Here is a 22730-nt window from a genome sequence, read left to right on the forward strand (position 1 = left end):
GCCCAATGAGTCTGACATCTATAGGAAAGGGCACCACCATATATAGACCCCTGCTGAAAACTTACCAGTCATAACTAGATTCTTAGTATCTAATAGGCATTAACTCCAGCCTACACTTCTTTTCCAAAAGGGGTTTAAGATATATGATTTGTTTTAATAATCAAGAAAAGACTAAACTCCTCTGTGTGTGTGTGTGTGTGTGTATGTGTGTGTGTGTGTGTGTGTGTGGTGTGTGCTGAGATCAGCCAAGGCTTCCAATATACTAAACATAGTCTCTATAACTGGAACCATACTCCCTAGCCCTCATGTTTTTAGAGACCAGGTTCTTGCTAATTTTGCCTGAGCTGCCCTTGGCCCTGTGATCCTCCTGCTTCTGCCTGTGAGTAGCTGGGACTGAGGTAGGCACCACATTGCCTGGCATAATGAACTTGTCATAATGAGCTTTCTAGAGGTGATCCTGCAAGCCTCTGTCTACCCCTCCACTCTCATCCCTGGTTGGGCATTATCTTGTCATGGAGAGGTTATAAATGAAATGAAGACTTACACTGAGTTATGAGAATTTGTAAAACAAACCAAAACATGTGGTTTGTTTTCTTCCATAAAACAATACAGGTACAGCAAGTTATAGAACAACAAAGCAAGTATATACCAGCAGTATTCTCTTTTTTGGGGGGTGGGTGGGGTAAGGATGCATTTCATTCTATTTCAAAACCTTCATGCCAGACTGGAGAACTAGGAACACCCATGTAAACCAGGAGATAAAAAGCACAAAAGGTATAACACTGGGACCCATAAGGGTTAAATACTATATGCAGTGCCTTCCAGAAATAATAGAGCTGATTCAGTGCCAGGTCTAGACCCAAGGCTTTCTGGCATTAATTTGAATCTCAAATGTTTCCCCAAATGACTGTGGGTGAAATCCCTAATACTTATGTACCAAAAGAAACCTTCCTATTTAAAACTGGATGTTCTCAGGTGTTGGGTATAGTAATGGAAAGCAAACACACTGTCATTTTAAGCCTCCTTTGTACTATGTTCAACATATACATGCCAGGTGTGTGGCAGTAAAATATGGCCACATAGCCAGATATGGTTGTACATGTCTATAATCCCAGCTGGTTGTGGTGGTATACACCTGTGACACAAGCGATGCATGAGGATTGCAGTTTGAGGTCCAATCTGAGGCCAGCCCAAGCAAAAAGTGAGACTCTGTCCAAACGGTAAGAAATGCAAAAAGAGTTAGGGACATGGCTCAGAGTGAGGCTGGGAGTTCAAACCCTCAAAGAGGAGGGTGGGGGCTGTGACCAAGCCCAAGACAATTGGCTGGTCCAGAAGAGAGCCTAAGCCATCATAGCAGGTCTACCATCACCACAAGGTGAGTGTGTGTCTGGGCGGGAGCCGCCCTGGGTCTGCGCACTAGGCCTCACCAGGATCTCACATCCCATGCGCGGTCTCCAGTGCTCCGTCGGTATCCTTGGACATTTCTTGGTCAAGGCTAGAGCTTTGCCACCTGAGCCACAGCGCCACTTCCAGCCTTTTCTGTGTATGTGGTACTGAGGCATCAAACCAGGGCTTTGTGCATACTAGGAGAGCACTCTACTACTAGGCTATGCTCCTGTAATCTTAGCTATTCAGGAGGCTGAGATCTAAGGAGAGTGGTTCAAAGCCAGGCAGAAGTGGAGCTGTGGTTCAAGTGGTAAAGCACCAACCTTGAGCAAAAAGTTCAGGACCCGAGTGGAAGCCCCAAGACTAGACACACATAAAAGTATTATAGAAAATAAAAATTAAAAGCCAAAAGTTATGTGGACAGAGGTTTTTGGTTGGACCTCTGGAAGTCCTTTGTTCTAAGTCCATCAGTTCCTCTATCACAGTAAAAACTTCCATTTAGAGACAGAATTAATTCTTAGTTGCTGTTGCTGATTATTTTAATTCCCATGCCTTCAGTTAAACTTTTCACTGGGATTTCATGTTTCCCACTGTAGGTTATTCTTTGAACCATTAAATTCAACCACACTCCCACCCCTTTCCAGCTCCCCAAGCTATCATGTGTTGTTCCCGGCCTGCCCTGTCCTGTTTCTCCTCCCCCTGAGCCCCTCCTGTTCTCTGGCTGATGATCTGTGATGAGGAAAGTTGCTGGAAGGGAACAGGATCCCCACCTCATCAACATCCCCCAAGGAAGTCCTCCCATCCCTTGCTTTCCCACGGGGAGACACACAAAGAGACTGCGCAGTGGCAGCCTTGGTTCTGAATTAGCAGAGAAGATTGATTAGGAAGCCTGTGCTGGTGGCTCCTGCTTGTAATCCTAGCTGTGAGCTGAGGACTGCCCTGCCATTTAAAGCCAGTCTGGGCAGAAGAGTTCCTGAGACTCATTTCTAATTAACCAGCAAAAAGCCGGATTGAATGTAGTAAGGCAGTGATGACGGGGACAAACTGAATCAGATGGTGAGAGAAAACCATGTTGGTATAAGACCAGAAATTGACCTTATAGCTATGAATAACAGCTTCCTTTAGTAAATGAGAACCATGGGAGGAGGACTGGGGGGTCGGAGGGGGACAGGGGGTTGCAGGGGTGAGGGCTGGAGAAGAGTTCTAATAGTAGAGCTCTGTTTTGTGATTTGGATGAAAGTTAATATAAAAGTCACCAAACTGAACAATGTCTAAAGTCACTAAACTGATTCACTAATTCACTAAACTGACATGTCCTTAAGTTTGTGCTAGCTCATCCTACCCCCCCCCAAAAAAAAAAACCCTTCCCAAGCCCTAAAGCACTAAATGAAGGAAGTACTTTTGGACTAAGATAGAGTTCCACGAGCATCACTCCTCCATAAAGGGCACATCTTTATTGGGCTTGATTGCAAGAACAGCCTCTCCCCCTGGGTGATTTGTTGTGAACAGTGACAACTGAGTAACATCTGCAGCTTCCTGAGAAAATATTTGTGAGTTATAAATCTGATAAAGGACTCTGACTACTCAACAACAAAAATAAGCATAACGCAGATTAAAACCAGGCACAGAATTTAAATAAATAGCTTTCCAAAAACACTCATCTAAACATATAGAAGATACTACTTCTTAATGTTTGATGAATATTATTCAGCTACCCAAAGGACATATCCTGTTATTCACCACAAGTTAGATTGAACTGTGGCAGCTTATGTTTTTTTTTGTTTTTGTTTTTGTTTTTTTTTTAAAAGCCAGCCAAGGTCTGGGAGTGTGGCCTAGTGGTAGGGTTTACCTAGCATATATGAAGCTCTAGGTTGGATTCTTTGGTACCACATACACAGAAAAAGCTAGAAGTGGCACTGTGGCTCAAGTTGTATAGCACTAGTGTTGAGCCAAAAGTGCTCAAGAACAGTGCCTAGGCCCTGAGTTCAAGCCCCAGGACTGGCACTCCCCTCCCAAAAAAAAAACAGGCCAAGAAAGCCAAATCCTGCCTGATCTCACTCATATGTGAAATCTGAATGAATTGATGTCATACAAGATGAAAATGATAGGAAAGGTTGATTCAGGAAACTCTGTTAATATGAGACGGGGGAAATGAGTTCTGATGTGCTCTTGCATTGTGGGCTGACTAGAGAGCATGAAATGTACTTAAAAAAATGATAAAAGTAGAAGAGGCTTAGGGAACATGGCTCGAGTGGTAGAGCACTTGCCTATCAAGTCCCAAGTTCAATCCCTAGTACAGAAAAAAAAAAGTGTGTGTGTAAGTACTGAGACTTGACTTCAGAGCCTCTCACTCGCACTAGCTTTTACGTTCGTGACTGGTACTCTTACCACTTGAGCCACACTCATACTTTCAGCTTTTATGCTGGTTAATTGTAGATAATAGACTCTTGGACTTGTGTGCCTAGGCTGACTGCAAACTCAGATATCAGCCTCTTGAGTAGCTCGATTGTCAGGTGGGCCTCTATCCCTATATGATGGTTGCAAAGTCAATGGAGCATTTATAACTCACAGGTCTCCTATGGAATGTAGACATAGAGATATTTTTGGTTGTACTGGGGATGGAAATCTAAGGATAAAAATGTCATAAACAATGAAGTCGATAATATGTAATAAGCAGATAAGCTTTTTGAATATCAAAGAAAGAAAGAACGAAAAAGAAAGAAAGAAAGAGAAAGGAAAAGAAAGGAAGGAAGAAGTAGAGATGAGCCAGTGATTGTTTTCAGGCTTCACAGTCAATTGTTCCTGAGAAGGTTGGGAGCGTCTCTGCTCCTGGCAGCACCATGGTTCTGGGAAGTGACTGCCTGTTGGAACAAGCAGTAACCTTCCCTGGCTTTGGCTCCCTTGGCCCAGTCAGCCCTGGGCTAGGCTGGGAACCAATCCCTCAAGTTCTCTGGAGAGAAGGACCCTAGACATCCTATCCAAGCCACCCAATTCCTCTCCTTTCTAATTATAATGGTGCTGAATTTAACTCTTTGTTTTTCTAAAGTGAAGGGAATATGTGCCCATATAAATGCAAATGATGCCCAGCTCCACCTAGTAATGGAAAGCCAAGTTAATTTGAACTGGTTCCTATCATCAGCTTCCAGCTCCTGGTCTCCCTCTGTGGATTCAAGTAAGAAGAAAGAGAAAGTCTTAATTTTGTTTGACATCCGTTAATTACAGGGAAAGGAGCCACTGTCTGTGACTGGGTGTTAAGGAACTACAGTCTTTAGCCATAGACAGCGATCGGTATGCTCTAGTGCATGCAACACAGGGAGTTAGGGAGTGGGCACTGTTATTTGCAATGCTGGTTCCTTAGTGTACCGTTGGGACGCCATAGGATAAATTAGTTGACTGGAGCCCTCCAGAGGCCACTGGGAATTCTGCTGAGTTGACAGCTGAAGGTAGGATCTAGAAACACAGTTTCCTAGTACATTTATGTAGCCTTGGCCCTTGGGCTTGGTGCCCTCGCATCTGACTCCCTGAAGGATTTTTTTTCTTCACTGCGGCCTTTTAACCTGGTTTACTCTATTTGCAAAGGGCTCATTATGAGGATACAAAACCTGGTGGTAACCAGCCTATTTTGGGGCATCAAGGGAGCTGGTGCTAGAAGTGTATTTCATCTCCCCAACTCCTCACTGAGCCAACCTCACCCCTGCATGTCTACTCGGTCTTCCTTTAAAGGAGTTTTTGTTTTTGTTTTTTTTTTCCCCTGGTACTAGGGTTTGAACTCAGGGCCTTAGGCTTGCACTTGCTGGGCAGGTTTCTATCCCTTGAGTCACACCTCTAGTTACTTTTGCTCTAGTTTTTTCATTTCCCTTTTTCAAATTAGATTCTACCTTTTGTGTTTTTAAATTGTTCTTAGGAAGGTGATGTACAGAGAGGTTACAGTTATATAGGTCAGGTAAAGAGTACATTTCTTTTTGGACAATGTCACCCCTTCTCTCTCTCCTCTCTCTCTCTCCTCTCTCAGTTTATAGTTCATTTTCCACATTTTGTCACCCTTTGCCCCTCTAGAAGAAAGATAAATGAATAAAGAAGACAAAAAGAAAACAACAACAGCAGCAAAGAAAAGAACCACTTTTGTCTAGTTACTTTTGAGATAGGATTTTTAAAAATTTTTATTTATTTATTTATTTATTTGCCAGTCCTAGGCTTGAACTCAGGGCTTGAGCACTGTCCTTGGGCTTTCTCAAGGCTAGAGCTCTACCATTTGAGCCTCAGCACAACTTCCAGCTTTTTACTATGTATGTGGTACCAAGGAATCGAATCTAGGTCTTCGTGCCTGCTAGGCAAGCACTCTACCACTAGGCCAAACTCCTGGTCCCTGAGATAGGATTTTTGCTTTTTCCCTGAGAAGACAATTCTCCTACATGCCCAGGAGAATGTGGCATGACAGGCACACACCATCACATCCAGCATTCTCTATTGAGATGAAGGTCTAACAACCTTTTTCTTTTTCTTTGGTCCAGTATGGGCCAGAATTGCCATACTCCTGATCTCATCAGCTTCATGGATAGCTGTTTTTATATTTGTTTATTTACAAAAGCCAGTCTGGGGCTTTAACTCAGGGCTTGAGCACTGTCTTTGGGCTTTCTCAAGAGCTCTACCACTTGAACCACAGCACCACTTCTGGCTTTTTCTATGTATGTGGTACCGAGGAATCGAACCTGGGTCTTTGTGCATGCTAGGCAAGCACTCTTATTGCTAGGCCATGCTTCTAGGGCCGACAGCTGTTTTTAAAGGTGAGGAACAAAGTAGCATGATTTTCTAGTTGATAGGCTTTTAAGTTTAAAATCTAGGTTATAGGGTAGCACAGATAGTGTAGCCTTGCTGGAAAAAAATGCTACAGGACTCTTGTATTTCCTTGGTGGGGAGAGGCTTGTGTGTCTTCAAAAGATCCTCTAAAACAGAGGCAAGACTATGAGGCTCTGCAGCTGGGGCTAGAGACAAACAAGGGACAAGGGTGCAGGGACAGAACTGAGGAGTCTTTCCTCCTGTTCTACTTGGTTCTGTGTGAGTGCTGTGCCATGGATACCGTTTTCCCATGAAAACCCTTACTAAGGAAGGTAGACGGCAACAGCTATGTTCCAGAGGAACAGGGGCCAGCCAGTACTCGTAAAATTAAATGTGCCAAGTGAGTGTGCAGAAGCTGTGTGCACATTGTCACAGACTAGTTCTTAACCCAGAAAGCAGGAATCAGGGAAGAATCAGGCCATTCTACTCTTTACGATGTTGTTTCAGTGTTGCTGTGGACATAAATGACAATTCCTGTGTGTGAGGGCCTGGGCACTCGAGATGAATGAGAACTTTACAGATTTATGGCTCTCAAATGAAGAAATGAAAGAATGATGAGCCAAAAAGAGGTCACAAGTTGTCTGCCAACACATCTATTTCTGTTGTAAGAACTCAGGGGTCAAACCTAGAGAATAAGAAGGTCACGGGGCTAGATGAGGGTCCAAGAGGCAGAGCCAGAGAATTCCCAGCCATGGGCAGAGCCTACTGCAGATGGATGGCAGGTCATAACCCCAGATTACCCAGAATTCCTTTTATGTCTGGTGTTAAAAGTTTGAACTCAAGGCCTTCTGCTTGCTAGGCAAGGGTTCTACCCACTGAGTCACACTCCCAGTACTTTTTGCTTTAGTTATTTTCAAGTAGGTTCTCCCATTTTTTTTTTTAAGGACCAGCTTCCATCTAAGATCCTCCTACCTACACGTCCCCAGTAGCAGGGACTACAGACGCAGGCCATCATGCCTGGCTTGTTCTTAAGACAGAGTCTTTCTATCTTTTTAGTGTAACCAGGCCTCAAACCATGATCCTCTTATCTTGACTCTCAAGCAGCTGATGTTCTAGATGTGAGCCACCAAGCCTGGTCTCCTTAGCATTATGTTATTTCAGTTAAAATAGTTGTCAGTTTATACAACTTCCCTACAAAACAGTGTTTTAACAAAGTAATTGATTTTTTGGAAACTATATCTTTTCAATTATCTCTTTTCTTGTGACAAATAAGAGATTTGTCTGGTTTCAGAAACAGAATCAGACATCCTCACTTGCAATATATTGAAAACAGTGGAGCTGGGTGCTGGTGGCTCATCAAGTGGTAAAATACCAGTTCAAGCCCCAGTACTGGTACAATAACAACAACTACAACAACATTCCCCCTCTCCACACACCACACACATATACAATCCTCCCCGGCTAAAAAAAAATCAGAACCTCTGCCCAGGCAATTAGCCAATCCCCAAACTGTGCCCCCTTTCCCTTTAAATCCTCAGGAGTGCTTCTAGGCATCTTCCAAAAGAAATTGCTGACAAAATTGTTTTATTTTATAACTATATTGTTTTCTGTGGATTATTTTAGCTAGTTTTTCCATAGGAAGAATGTGTGTTTTCTTAACAGCATGTGGCATTTTTTGATGTAAGCAATTAAGTTAAAAAACAAACCCAAACATAACACAACAACCTCAAAACAGTCTCCTTGAGACTCAGTTCAGAAAAATTCTGGGCTAGATTTAGTGCTACAGATTCTTTAAACATTATGAAAACATTTTAAAATTGCAGCCTTCTTGTGGATATTTAGATTTTAAAAAGCTTGCTGATTATGAAGCCCTCAAATCATTAGTATTATCTCCAGGAATAATATATGCTTTAGGCTAGTTTTCTTGAAAGAGCTTGGCTTCGCTATAACTTCATATCTTACATTGACTATTTTTTTTTTTAGTGGGTCATGGGGCTTGAACTTGGCCTGGGTGCTGTCCCTGAGCTCTTCAGCTCAAGGCTACTGCCCTACCCTAGAGCCAAGCCCCACTTCCTGTTTCCTAGAGGTTAATTGGGAATAAGAGTCTTAGGTCCTTTTGTGCCTGATCTGGCTTTGAACCTATATCCTCAGATCTCAGACTCCTGAGATTACAGGTGTGAGCCACTGTGTCCAGCTCTTGATAGCTTTAAATTTTAGTTATAGCCTTTTATTTTGGGCTAGTATTGGTGTTTGAACTCAGAGCCTTAGGGTCTCACTTGATATTTTCCGATTAAGGTTGGTGTTCAACCATTTGAGCTGTAGCTCCACTTTTAGCATTTTGCTGGTTAATTATAGAGATAAAAGTCTTTTGGCTTTCCCGCCTGTGCTGGTTTCAAACCTTGATCCTCAGATCTCAACTTCCTGAGCAGCTAGGATTAGAGGTATGAGTCACCAGTGCCCAGTTTCAGGCACTTTCTTATTGCTTGCTTATACCTACATTTGCCCCCCCTCATATCTATCTATCTATATCATCTATCTATATCTATATATATCTTTGCTAGTCCTGGGGCTTGGACTCAAGGCCTGGGAACTGTCCTTGGGCTTTTTCAAGGCTAGAGTTCTACCACTTGAGCCACAGTACCACTTGCAGCTTTTTCTGTGTATGTGGTATCCAGGAATCAAACCTAGGACTTCATGAATGCTAGGTGAGCACTCTACCACTAGGCCATGCTCCCAGCCCTTATTGTATAATTTTTAATCATCTTTTTCCTCCAAGAATTTCTTCAGTTTATCTTCCCATTTATGAAAAGTTAGTATACTTAATACAAAATAATTTAAGCTGTAACACATCACCCACCAGCTGAGCCTGCAATAGACCATAGCCCCTTGAGGGAAATCAAAAGTAAATTAATCAACTTAGCATCATTGCTCTTACATGTAATTCTAGATAGTAAGGAGGTTGAGATCATTCATTCATTCATTCATTCATTCATAGTACTAGGGATTGAACTTTGGGCTTTGAGTTTGCTAGGCAGGTGTTCTACTTCTTGACCATCCTTCTCAATCCTTTATACTTTTAGTTATTTTTGAATAAGGTCTTGGAATTTATGCCTGGATCAGCCTGGACTGTGAATCTTTTAAGGAATATTCTACTTTATCTTTTTATGTTCAGGTACTAAATATGTTATGAGCTTTTTCTCTCTCTTGTTTGAGGCTTCGTGTGCCCTCTAGTGACTCAGAGATCTTTGAATCCTACTTCTCAGTTACTTTAGGAGTTGAGCAGGTAGCCACTCGGCTGGCTCAGCTGCTGGTAGTAAACATGGCTTTCCTTCCACACATGCCAGCCAAGCACAGAAACCAAAGACTGGAGCTCCCAGCTCTTGTTATTCACTCATGGACAGCTGCCTAACTGTAGGAAACCAGAAAAACTGATGTTTGAACAATCTAACTGGATAGCTTGTTGTACAATTTCAAATAAAAGTGAGACAAGGGATAACTCAGGGATAGAATAGTTTGTTTGGTTTCAGGAGGCCCAAAGTTCAATCTCCAAATAAATAAATAAAATGACTGCAAGTTTTCAGCATGGATTTTTCCTCATTTGAAATCTTCCAAAGATGTCTAAGATGACATCCAGAATATTGAACTTATAGAATGCTGAACTCCTAGAATATAGAAAGTATTCCTGTTTCGCAGGTACAAGGCCTTGAGTTTAATCTCCAGTACCACCACAACAGGAACCTTATTTGCATAAGCTTTTCTGTACCTCCTATGAAGATGGATTTTAAGTGGCTTGGGATAACCATGAAAGGTACAGGTCAGTACTTAAAGATGTATTCTCTTTGGCTCTTGTGAGCCTCCAAGACTTGCATGCAAGGCCAGCTGAGAGTCTTGTGGCATACATACCCACAGAGGCCTCTTTGGGTCTTTCCTCATCAATAAAAACTGATTCTGTTATTTCCAATGTTTCTTGGACTCAAAGTTAGCCTTTCCCTTTGGAAAGGGAAACAGAGGCTAAACTTGCTCCGGAAGTAACTGAGAAATAGGATTCAACGATCTCTGAGTCACTAGAGGGCACACGAAGACTCAAACAAGAGAGTAAAAAAAAAAAAAAAAAAAAAGCTCATAACATATTTAATACCTGAACATAAAAAGATAAAGTAGAAGATTCCTTAAAAAAATGGCTCAGGATTCTCACAGAGGGGGATTTTAATCATACCAACATGCTTTTTTTTCTCTTTTTTCATATATTTTTTATTGTAATTAATAGAAGGGTTACATGATATTTGCCAGGTAGATGATGCATTAATTCCCATACATTGATACCCTTTCACATGTCTTGGTCCCCATTTCCCTCCCCCCCACCCCCACCCCTCATCTTGTCCCCCCCCCCCCCCGTTCCCTATCCAATTTCAAATAACCAAATACAAATATATCCGATATATCAGGTAACAAAGTGAGATAGTGTAACAATATGAGATAACCAAGGGACAGCAAAAGAGATGAGAGATAACATAGTACCTTAAGAACAACAATCATTCATTATATGGCTTATGTTTCTATACCCTAGAGATCCTTTCATTTAGCATCCTACTATATGGCCTTTTGTATCAAGGTTTTGCTCTATTGCAAATCTCTGCTAGGAGAGCCCAAGGTTTCTACTGATTATGACAAATGAGGGAAACCATTGAGCCTAAGTTCCTTTGAGTCTGGCTTACTTCATTTAACATGATCTTTTCTAAGTTTTTCCATTTCCTAACAAATGGGGCAATGTCATTCTTTCTGGCAGCAGCATAGAATTTCTTTGTGTACAAATACCACATCTTGACCAACATGCTTTTATAATCTTCTTTGTCCTGATAGTTTAAAGGTATCTTGCTGAGTGCCAGGTGCTCATGCTTGTAATCCTAGATACTCAGGAGGCTGAGATCAGAGGATCTCAGTTTAAAGCGAGCTTGGGAAGTTAAGTCCCTGAGACTCCATCTCCAGAGAACCAGACAAAAGCCAGATGAAAGGTATGGTTCGAGTGGCAGAGCACTGTGACCAAGCAAACTGAGTTGTATTCAAGTTCCAGTACTGAACATACACACAAACAAAAAGTGGTGTCTTTTTTTCTCCCAAGTTCTGGGGCTTGAACTCAGGGCCTGGCCACTATCCTTGAGCTTCTTTTGCTCAAAGCTATTCTACCACCTGAGCTACAGTGCCACTTCTGGCCTTTTCTGTTTATGTGGTACTGAGGAATCGAACCTAGGGCTTCATGCATGCTAGACAAGCACTCTACCACTAAGCCATATTCTCAGTACCAAGTGAGTGTCTTATGGGAAACATTTGGGCATTCCTTCTTCTAGGTGAAGTCAGCCATTCAGCATGGGCCACCCTGCCCCAGTGAGGCTCTGAGCAGGGTGTAAGAGGTCACTCTGGCTGTGTGTAGTTCTGAAAAATACCCCTCCTTTTATATAATCTTCCTTTAGGAAAAGCAAGTGGACCCTAAAAAGATACTGTGCTGGGCATCGTGGTTCAAAGCTATAATCCTAGCTATCTGTGTGACAGAGTCTGGGAGATTATAGTTCAAGGCCAGCTTGGTTAAAAGAAGTACAATCTCAACCAAAGAATCTCTGAGGTGGCACATGCCCATCAACCCAGCTAGGAGGGACACATAAAGGCTGAGTGCAGTGGCATTTGCTTGTCACTTCCCACAGGGAAGTACAAGTTGGAGGATCAGAATCCAGGCCAATACGGCCATAAAGTGAGACCCTACCTTGGAAAATAGTGAACACAAAAAGGGGCTGGAAGCATGGCTTACGTGGCAGAATACCTGCTTCGTAAAGGTGAGGCCCTGAGTTCAATCCCTAGTAAGGAGGGAATCAAAAGCTTGCTATAGTAGCGGTGGCCAGTGATCTGTTGATTTGTGACTAGGCATGTGTGAGGCAATGTGGCGAGTTTTCTCCCTGTCCTCCCTGGTGCCATGGGGTGTTAGAAGATGTAAGAAGATTCATTCTCCTTAAAAGACTTCTCAGTCCTAGAAGAGGGGTTAGAGAAACTGGAGAGGGAGCACCCTCTCCCATCAGTCCATGTGCTGAGCACTGGTGAGTTTATGGAACCAGTTTCTCCTCCACTGTGGAATCCTGGGGCCGGGCTGTGTTGTTGGGAAGGGATGGGGTGCATCACAGGAGCAGAATGAGCACCCCACGCAGAGACTCAAGTCCTGCTGGAGATGGCTCAAAGGGTGCCATTGGTGAGAGCTCTGAAGACTGACATCACTTTTCCTGTGACACCCTGGGACGTGTACTCCATTTCAGCCACTAGGTGGCAGGCGACAGCTCTCAGATCCTCTGCAGCCTGGTCATGAGGTCACCATGCTCCTCATCCATTGTACTTTGCAGGGAAGTTAGTTACTACCAGCTCTGTTGACAGGGAAGGTTCTAGAAGTATCCCCCCCCCCACTTGAAGAACGTGTTAGAAAAGCTCAATTTTCTATTTGCTTTGAGTAGGAAACGATAAACTACAAACGATCCTAATCTCATCAGTTACTATTTACTGTGTTGAAAAAAGTTCTAGAATCAGAACAAATGAACATGAATTTCTTTCGTGGAGGAGCTACTTCCCCAGCCTTAGTTTCCTCACTGGTAAAGGACAAGAAGGACTCTCGTGAACTCTTGACTTTCATAAGCCACGTCAGGAGATATGATCTGTGGCAAGAAGAGGAAGGCGCGGGTCCTGGATGCTTCATTTCCAGGGCATCCTCAGGGAATGGCTGTTCCACATGGTGAGTTTTCCAGATAATTGAATTTTAAATGCTGAAACTTGTTTTCCTTTTAACCTTCTGTAATGGAAATCTTTTGAAAGTGTATTACACGCTTCTCTGGCTTCTTAAACAGCATGCTGAGTGTAATTTAACCTTTCCATAATGTCTCTAGGTCAACACAATGACCTGCTTTTACGATTTTCCTATATTTAGTAAAATAGTATACATACATACATATATATGTGTGTGTGTGTGTATATATATGCATTGTCCTACCTGGAGCATCTGGAGCCTCTGGGCATATTAAGATAGGCAGAACCCTTGTGTTAAATGGCCCCAGAGACCATATTATAAAGCTCTAATTGGCAAATTCTTCCTTTTCCTGTCTCCTACCTACATCCCTACCTGCAGTCATTTCTCCAAGTAACACCTTCTTGCAGTCTCTTGACACTCTGCTTAAAATCTGCTAGAAGCCAGACAGAACTCAAGGTTGCCATGGGTAACCAGAGTCTAAGCTTGTACCAACCCTAAATTTAATTTTACGCACAATTCCAAGGCAGTGGGGACTGTGCTGGAGGTGACTTCTGCCCAGGGCTGATACTCAGCTCGTTCTCACGGTATGGAGTATGCCTGGCATCCATGCCAAGCAGTCTGTCACCCTGAGCCTCCCCGATTCTCCAGGGACAGCCCTGCCCACACAATGTCATGACTCTTCTCCCTGGATGCCATAGACTCCTCACATCCCAGAACCCACAGGTAGTGTTTGACTGGGGGATCTAAGGCCCAGGGACAGACTCTATTTGGCTGGTACCCATGCGTTCCCTTCTGCTCATAAACAGTGAGCTCCCTTCATCCATGACGCTCTTACTTCAAGTTAATCATACAGTGTCCAAATATAGTAGAGTATAAGATATTTTGGGTGGGGAGGGAGAGAGGGAGAGGGAGAGAGAGAAAGAGAAAGAGAGGGGAACGGATCACATACACACATTTTTCATTAGAGTACATTGTTATACTCATTTGATTCTAGTATTACTTATTGTGGCCAATCTCTTCCAGTGTCTATTATTAACCTATATCACAGGTATGTTTGTGGAGAACAAAGCATTGTATACATGGATTCTGTCTTATCTGAGGATGAAGGGGGGGCTACTGTAACTTCAGTATCACCCCAGCTTCTGGGCTGAAGCTCGTTCTTTGATCTCTTGTAATGGCTACTAAGAAGGTTTGGGCCTTTCTCATTTCCTTGACTTCTCCAGTGCCTGTTCTCAGTTGAGGATGGGTTCTGGGTTCAGGCTGCCAGAGGGGTGAGTGGGTGGGTGTTACAGGCTGCTTTTGATTGAAGATTTACCCTGTGCCAACTGCAGGGCAAATTGTCTCTTAGCCACCCTGCTGGAAAACAGAAGCAGGCTCTACCGCTGAAGGTGACTTGGCCCAGCCACTGAGCCATCAGTAATGCAAGAAGCTGGAGCCATCCATCTCTGTATGAGGGTCAAATGTCATTTGGATTTTAATGCCATCACATTTATTCATACCCAGTCCAGAGTAACAATTCTCAAAATGGACATTGAAGAAGTAAAATGTGGGCCCTTTCACTTTTCCAAAAAACAAACAAAAGGCTTGTTTTGTTGTGGTGTTTTAATTAATTCCACATTCCATTACCAATTTAGACCAATCTGTCCTCTGGGACTAGACTGGATTCACTTCTAGAAAGCTAGCCTAGGGATTAGGGGGATATAAAGTATTTCTTTTAGGACTGATTGAAAAAAAAATTCCAGTTCTTCCTGTGCCAAACAGAAGGAAAGTGAACATTCCAGAAAACCCCTTCTTTCCCAGAGTGGTTGTGATGGGACTCCTATGTGTCATCAGCTATGCCTACAAGATGGCACATGTGGTGTCAAATGGGACTGATAGACCTTTGTTCCAGAAAGTTCTCTTGAAAGTTCACAGCATGGTAAAACTGTCACCACTCATAACTTATTATAGAGCCTAGAAGCCAAAGCTCAGCCCTCAGGGTGCCAGCCAGTGAGAAGGTGGGGAGAGGAGCTGGACTTTGGGGACCATCTCGGGTTTAGATTGCATCCTGTACCTCAGGCACAGGAAGGAAGTCACCCTCCCCCCCCCCCCCGTGACACTGCACATTCTTCCTACGTCACCTTCAGAGGTGAGCATTCCAAACTGACCCCAAAATAATTTTTGAGATAAGAAAATCATGACCTCATCTCCCACAGTTTGCACCTGCTCCTCCCACACTCAACATATGCAATGCCCAATGTGCCCTCATCCAAAACACACCCAGTGCTCGGAAGGTCTCAGAGGAACCCAGGCAAAGAAGAAATACGCTGAGGTGACAGGGTCAAACCAACCCCTTTGTTAGTTTCCCAGTGCTGCAATAACAAAAATACCACCAACTGAGTAGCTTTCTTTTTTGGTCGGGGAGGGGAGGGGGAGGTCAGTTATGGGGCGTGAACTCAGGACCTGGGCACTGTGCCCCAGCTTCCTTGTGCTCAAGGCTAACATTCTACCACTTGGGGCCACGGTACCATTTCCAGATTTTTGGTGGTTAATTGGAGATAAGAGTCTCACAGGGACATTTCAGCCCTGGATGGCTTCGAACCGCAGTCCTCAGATATCAGCTTCCCGAGTAGCTAGGATTACAAGTGTGAGCCACTGGTGCTCAGCTCTGAGTAGCTTTATGAACAGAAACGTGTTCTCCCACAGCTCATGAGAATAGATACCTGGCCCACTGAGGGGGTCCTGGAACCAACTGTCTTCAAATACCAAAGGACCCTATATACCAGTTCCAAAGTACTTGCAGCCATAATGCTCTGACTAGCGATAAGTTTGCCAAAAGTATTCTGCCGTGGTGTGTGTGATCTGCCACCAAGGGCCCACATGTTGAAAGCTTGGTTGTTGGGAATTGTGTGGACTGTTAAGAGATGGGCCCAGCAGGAGGCCCTTAGATCAGTTGGAATATGTGCTCTAACGGGAATGTTGGCTGATCATCTTCCAAGGGGTTCTTGCCTGATAACATCCTTTTTCCTCACACAAGTCATGATAATGTCTACTTTAAAGCCCTCACCAGAGGCTGAGCTAAGGGACCTGTCTGATCTTGGATGTTTGATTGTATGCACTAAGTGAACTTTTTTCTTTATAAGTAGCCTCTGTCAGGTATTTCATGATAGTCAAGAAAACATGGAGTTTCCTTTTACAAGTCAAGGCTCTGATTTTGGATAATGGGAGGCTCCATTTGGACTGTTCTCATCAATTTCTTGTCTGGTGTCTGTGACACCAGGATACTATGATATCCCTATGCTGAGGGATATTTTGGACAGCTGTAAATCATCCATGAAATTATGCACCAAACCACAAGATAACAAAATATGGGATCAGTGGCTCAGAGCATAGACTGTGAAGTCAGAGAGATCTGGGTTTATATCTAGCTCTGCCTCTTATTTAGGTGACCTTGGGTGAATGATAGAGATGCAGGGTCTGTCATCTTTTCTTCCTCTATAGATATGGGTATGAAATAAAATCCTGGCTGGAGAATGTCCATTGGGGTGATGAAATAGTATTTGGCCTAGAGGTAGAGTGCTTGCCTCCCATGCACAAAGACCCAGGTTCTATTCCTCGGTACCACATACACAGAAGCCGGAAATGGTGCTGGGGCTCAAGTGGTAGATAGAGTGCTAACCTTGAACAAGCCCTGAGTTCAAGCCCCATGACTGGCAAAAGCAAAAACAAAAACAAAAACAACATATAGAAATAGTATTTATCAATAAATAGTACTTATAATTATTCAAGAGATCTAAGAAGTAAACTGGAAAATCCATACTAGTCAACCCAAACTCGTTACCTTCTTTCCTGTCTAATAGACTTCTCTGTTGTTATGAGTCAATGAGAGCCCAGGCCTTTGGGTGCTCAGGGCAGGGTTAACTCAGTGGATTTGGGGTATTTCATCCATGTGCATTCAAGGGAAAGGACTGGCTCTTAACCAGGCTGTATACGTGGGCATTTAGCCATGCCTGATCCTTTCTGCTGTGTGGATCTATGCTGGAGGCTTGTGTCACAGGCCTTAGTTTGGGATTCAAAACCAAGTAAAGTCAGCCATGCAGGCCCTTCACACCCACATGACAGACCCTTAGAAAAAACTGATGGGTAAGTGCTGAGCCAGTCTCCCTGCTCAACAATGCTCTGTGGGTGCTGGCACAGGCCATGTGGGGAGATCTGAGGGCTCTCTGAAGAAGCCCCTGGGGAATGGCAGCTGGGAGCTGGGAGCTGCTCCTGAGCTCCACTCTGTACCTCTGGCTGACTTCAATTCCTATCCCTTCACTACAGTGCACAGTAACTATGACAGCTCCTCTGAGTTCTTTGTCTTCCTAGACAGTCAATGAAAATGAGGATGATGGTGGTGAAGGAATAAATTAGTTGGCCCGAGATAGTATCTTGACCTAGCAGGCTGAAACTAGATTCAAGATATCATTATTTCAGAACATCTTGCTCCTGCCTTGGCCTTCCCCAGTCCCTAAGGCCCTGATCTGACGAATAAAGTGTTGCCTTCAAAGTACCTCATAAGAAGAGAGGCAACCAATCAGAGCATAGCTCAGGGTATAAGAACTCCTAAACTCAGGAGAGAGGCTGAGAGAGTGTGACACAGCCAGTTGGAGATGAGCAGAGGAACATCGACTGTTTGATGAGGCAGAATGGAGACGAAGCAGCAGAGGAGGCTGCAATTTATAAACTAGCTACTCCTGAACGAAGTTTTTACACTCATCCTCCATTCACTGAGCTTCATTCACTGAACACCAGAGACAAGAACCCAAGGAAGCACAGCTTTGTCCACACCAGAGCTGCAACAAGCGCCGACATGGTCTGCAACACACAACCCTAAGCAGAACGTGTCTGCTGCAGACCTGCAGCACTAGTGGTTGCTGCCAGCTGCAAAGTCAAATGAACTATGCGGGCTGAACTGTCCACTGAGAGTGGCATAGAAAGTTCTGTAGAAAGATCTCACAGCAGGGGGAGAAGGGATCCCCAATTTACATGGGAAACAACAAAACCATCTCATCTTAACTTATTGCCATACTAGGTGGCCAATATACAATTGGATTTTACAACTGTGTGCAAAAATGTCCATCAGAAGAGATCCCAGTGGGCCATTCTGCCAGGACAGGCTTTCTGGGACACCGGGTGGTAGTAGGGTGGGTATTGTAAGAAGGTTATCTCCACAGGTAGACTGAGGCACACCTGGGGCACCCATTCCCCGCCCCCACCTCCCGTGGCAGAGCTGCTGGGATGAATAGATGAGAGAGGTGTGAGCCCAGTGTGACATCTCTCACACTCCTGTTTCATGTCTCCTTTCTTTTCTTTCCACCTCAGATTTCAGGGGAAAAGGAAATACTCGTAAGTATTCTAGGAGGGAATGAAGCAACAATGAAACTTCGACTCAATGCATTTTCTCTGTGGAGGATAAAGGCCTTCAGCAGCAAGACCCAGAATGCCCAGCTGCATGCCTGAGCAGCAGGCATCTTGAGTGAGCCTGGGTCTTCCTCACTTACCTGGCACCACTAACATCAACTCCCACCATCAGCTGCCCGTTCAGTGAGAGGATCTCATCCCGGAGCCGCACCTTCCCGCTCTTCCCTGCTGGGCTGTTCTTCCTGAGCTCTGTCACCCAGATACAGCCCACATCCAGCACAGGGCCCTGGTGGGTTTTCCTCTTCTTGCCCCCTCTGCGTTTCTCACCATAGTCTCCAAAAACAGGAATGTTCCCAAAACTGAGGCCTACTGTCTCTGTGTCTCCCAGCTGCTTTGTGAGGTACACAGTACAGATCTCCATTTCTGGGGGGCTATGGTCGAGAGGGACTGTACTGTCATCCACAGCCAAATTCAGCTGGATGTACTCCTGGAGCTTCTGGATGGCTGCCTGGCAGAGCCGCTGCTCTGGCCCATCCCCGCCTTCCCGAAGGCTGTTCTGCAGCCACTGGTAGAGCAGGGGCAGGTGCAGCACGGCGTTGTCCTGTGTGATAGGCATGGTGCTTACTCTTGCCCGCCAGCATCATGAGAACTCTTGCGTCTGGGGTCTGGACCCCACCAGGGCCCACGTCTCTTGGGATCCCTGGCTGTCATCAGTTTTGTCTTTATTCATGTTCAGGCTGGCGGTGCGGAGCCTAGGGAGGGATGGCTCCTGGAGACGGAGCTGTTTGTCTTGGCCAGCCGGAGGACAGGACACAATACAACAACAGTGGAACAATGGCTCTGGAGTGCTCACCACAGCAAGGGAGCGAGTACCCGACAAGTTCTTGCTTGGTTCATTTTACAGCAGGGTGCAAATGCAAACGACATGGAAATCAGCTGCTCTTCCAACAGCTACTGCAACAGCATGTCCTCCAGGGGTTCATTCACACCTGGGAGAGGAAGGGGGAAAAAAGAGACTTCCAGTCACAACTGTGAGCCTGTTCACTTTTCAGATAGTAGGCACAACCATAAACCCAGCTTCCCTTTCCTCAGTGTGGCTCATTCTATTATACACACACACACACACACACACACAATTTCCTTCCCTCAGAAGGAGGCCTTGGAAACACTGGCCTTCTCTCTGAAGTTGTTTGATCAACAGGGAAGTGAGGTGTCGATTAGCAGAGTAGCTTTCATTAATATGCCATCAAACACATACCCAACCAGGAGGCTTTGTGAAAAGACCCCTGGAAGGTAGTAGAGAGTTTCTGGACCAATTTTTACTCTGTTGGAAGTAATGTTACCTCAACTGAGAATGCATAACTTGGCTGAAAGAGTCAAGAGAAGGGATAGTCTTTATTGCCTATCCATGCATTCATTCAGCCACAGAAGCATTTATTTGGAATGCTAAGGCTGTCAGCTTCAAGCTACTCAAAATTAATTTAAACTGTCATGGCTATTTGCTTGAGATGGGAATCAAATGGATGAATTCTATCCGGTAGACCAAAGTGGACATGGTTGTTGCAATGCGTGTACAAAGGCCTCCGAACCTGTTCACTGATGGCACGGGCTGATCTCAGAAGGGGAAGCTTTTAGATCTTTGTACAAAGAGATAGTGTCTATATATGTAATTTAGATTTCAAGTCTCTTTTTTCTCAGGGGCACTGGCAAGTTTCACTGTTTTTTTTTTTTATCAGAAAAACCACATTTTTCATAGTCTACTTTGAGAACAGAAGTATTTTTGATTTCAAATAATTTTGGATTTTAGAATACACACACACACACACACACACACACACACACACACATACACACACACACATATAATGAGACATCTTGGCATCTTGGAGTAAGACCCAACTTACTATCTAGCATGATAGTAATTTTTCACTGTTGTTCATTATTTGACACGAGACAAAGTTTCATGATGTGGCACATTCTACCTACCTGTAGTATCAAAATAGTACTCTAAAGTCTCAGATTCTAGATCATTTTGGATCTCAGATATTTTGGATAGGGATACTGTAAACTATCTAACTTTTCTTATGTCTTGAGTTCTCTCAAATAATGGCATGTAGACAAGAACACTTGTTTTCTTTGCATATAAAAATTTCCAAGAAAAGTGCATAGAATAAATGGCTGGAAGAATTCCTGGGAAATTCTCAATTATAGACACACAACTAAAAGGGTAGATAGTTGGATATGGTGGTATCTGCCTGTAATTTTAGAAGTCAGGAAGCAGAGAAAGGATATCTGGAGTTGGAGGCCTGCCTGGGCTACATAGTGAATTCAAGGGCATCCTGAGGCAAATAGACTCAACCTCCAAACAACTAAGCAAGCAAACAAACAAAATGGTTATAATGAGTGATCTTCTGAGAATAAAGGTGTCTTTGAGGCTGCCCCTACACACCCAAAAGAATAATTTTACTCCTCTGAAAACTGTCTTTCCAGCCCCATCTCAGCTCAAGGTCATAGGTGGGTTTCCTATGTTATCTTTCGATTCTACCCTCTTGATCAGAATTGATTGGATTACAGTTGGATAACTGATCCAAGCTGAGCCAATTAGCTAGGCTTGTCTCTAATGTTTTAACATAACTTTTTAGTCACTAAGTAGAAAACAGTAGAAGGTACAGTTGATTTTCATTTAAGGTCTTGCTTGGTCTTATTTATTTACTTTTTGATTTCTTTTGCTTTTTTTAGGAAGTTACAGTTTTGAAATGGAATTTATTATAAAGTTTGATGTAGTCTTTCAGACTGCAAAGCAGAGGAACAACAATATAGCCAGCCCAGGATTGCTGAAGCCCAGGCGGGCACGCTGCACGGAAGCCAAGCATTCCCACTCCAGTCCTGTGCCTCTGCTCTCTAGGGATGAACATTATTTTCGGTGTGATGTCTTTGCTCCTTAGTAATACAGCAGGCAGAATATCACCACCCAGAGTCCTTAATTTGAAAGTGATAGTTTCACCATATGCTAGGAACGAGGTTCATCTCTGTTTTTGTCACAATACTTCTCTGAGCTTTGATGAGATATCCAGCTCAGAATTATCCACATGGACAGCCTGGGGTGGGGTTTATTGTATTGAGGGGCTGCCACTGACTTACTGTATATTCATTTGCATTTATACCAAGGTGGGCAATTTTCTTGGATGGAGGTGCTAGGAATTGAACTCAGGACTTTGCACATGTGAAACATGCTCTACCACTGAGCTATAACTCTGTGCTTAATTTCTATTTCTTTTCACTATACTTGGGGGGGGTAAATTGGCCTCATGGAAAGTATATTTCCAATGTCAAGTTCAAGGCTGGTTCTTAACATATCCAATAAATGTTTGCTGAATGAACACAAATTTACACAGGAAAACTCCTTGTTTTCTTCTTGGCCAGTTCTGGAATTTGAACTCAGGAACTGAGCACTGTCCTTGGGCTTTTCTCAAGGATAGTGCTCTACTACTTGAGCCACAGCATCACTTCTGGCTTTTTCTATGTATGCAGTACCAAGGAATCGAACCCGGGTCTTCGTGCATGCAAGGCAAGCACTCTACCACGAAGCCACGTTCCCAGTCCCATTACTCCTTTTAAGCCTGGTTTTCTCAATCAGACTTAGGTAAAGAACATTTTCCCATGATATTTTCTTATCTTTTCTTTTCCCATGATACGTTCTCATCTTTTCTATGCATGGAATTATTTGAAATGTAACAAATACCTTGGATCCCAAGTCATTAACATTTTAATTTAAAGAGTCTATAAAATTCTTATAAATTGCTGTTCTAGAATCTGTCAGGTGCTACGTGGAGGTGATATGACACTTTGTCCTTGAAGAGATCTCTGTTGAGACTGAGACACCTTAGAGATCATTCCACTTAACTTTCCTATTTCCATTTCCATGTGAAAATGGAGAATCATAAAGGTCTCTGGGCCTGATGGGAAATATTTTGATTTATTCATGAGAGTTGATTATATGTAAAGATGTTTTTCAGTGGAAGATGTTACTTTTGGCCAAAGGACATATTCAGTCTTTGTACATAGATGGATTATTGTTTCTTTGATCTTGCTTCTTCTTAATAGCTTTGTGATTATGTGGATGATGTTTGCTAAGCTTTTGATTTATTTGGAACAAATTAAGATGTGGAAACTCACTGCATACTATATCAAAAATCTCTTTTTGATGGCTCAGGATTAAGGTCATTTATTATTGACATGATTCTGTCATTACTCCCATTGGCTATTATTACTGGCTAAGTCACTTCCCAAGAAGACTGGAGAATATTTTCCACCCCAGATGGCATGGCTTCTACTGACTTTCTCTGTGAGAAAGTGGAATCCAGGGAAGAGAGTGAAAGGGATCATTTGTGTTTATGGAGAAAGAAGGTGA

General features: G+C 43.5%; 1 protein-coding gene across 1 annotated transcript in view; it reads right to left on the reverse strand.

The window, feature by feature from the left end:
- Pdzd2 (PDZ domain containing 2) overlaps positions 1–19302 on the reverse strand; it is a 236203-nt gene extending 216901 nt beyond the window's left edge. The window contains exon 1 of the mRNA XM_090332095.1: positions 18460–19302. Within this exon, the coding sequence (XP_090188221.1) occupies positions 18460–18935 (476 nt within the window). The 5' untranslated portion in view covers positions 18936–19302. The remainder of the gene's footprint in view (positions 1–18459) is intronic.
- Between the last annotated feature and the right edge of the window lie 3428 nt (positions 19303–22730).

This window comes from Megascapheus bottae, chromosome 4, assembly GCF_031878675.1.
Source record: "Megascapheus bottae isolate mThoBot1 chromosome 4, mThoBot2.hap1, whole genome shotgun sequence".
In the NCBI taxonomy this organism is placed as follows: domain Eukaryota; kingdom Metazoa; phylum Chordata; class Mammalia; order Rodentia; family Geomyidae; genus Megascapheus; species Megascapheus bottae.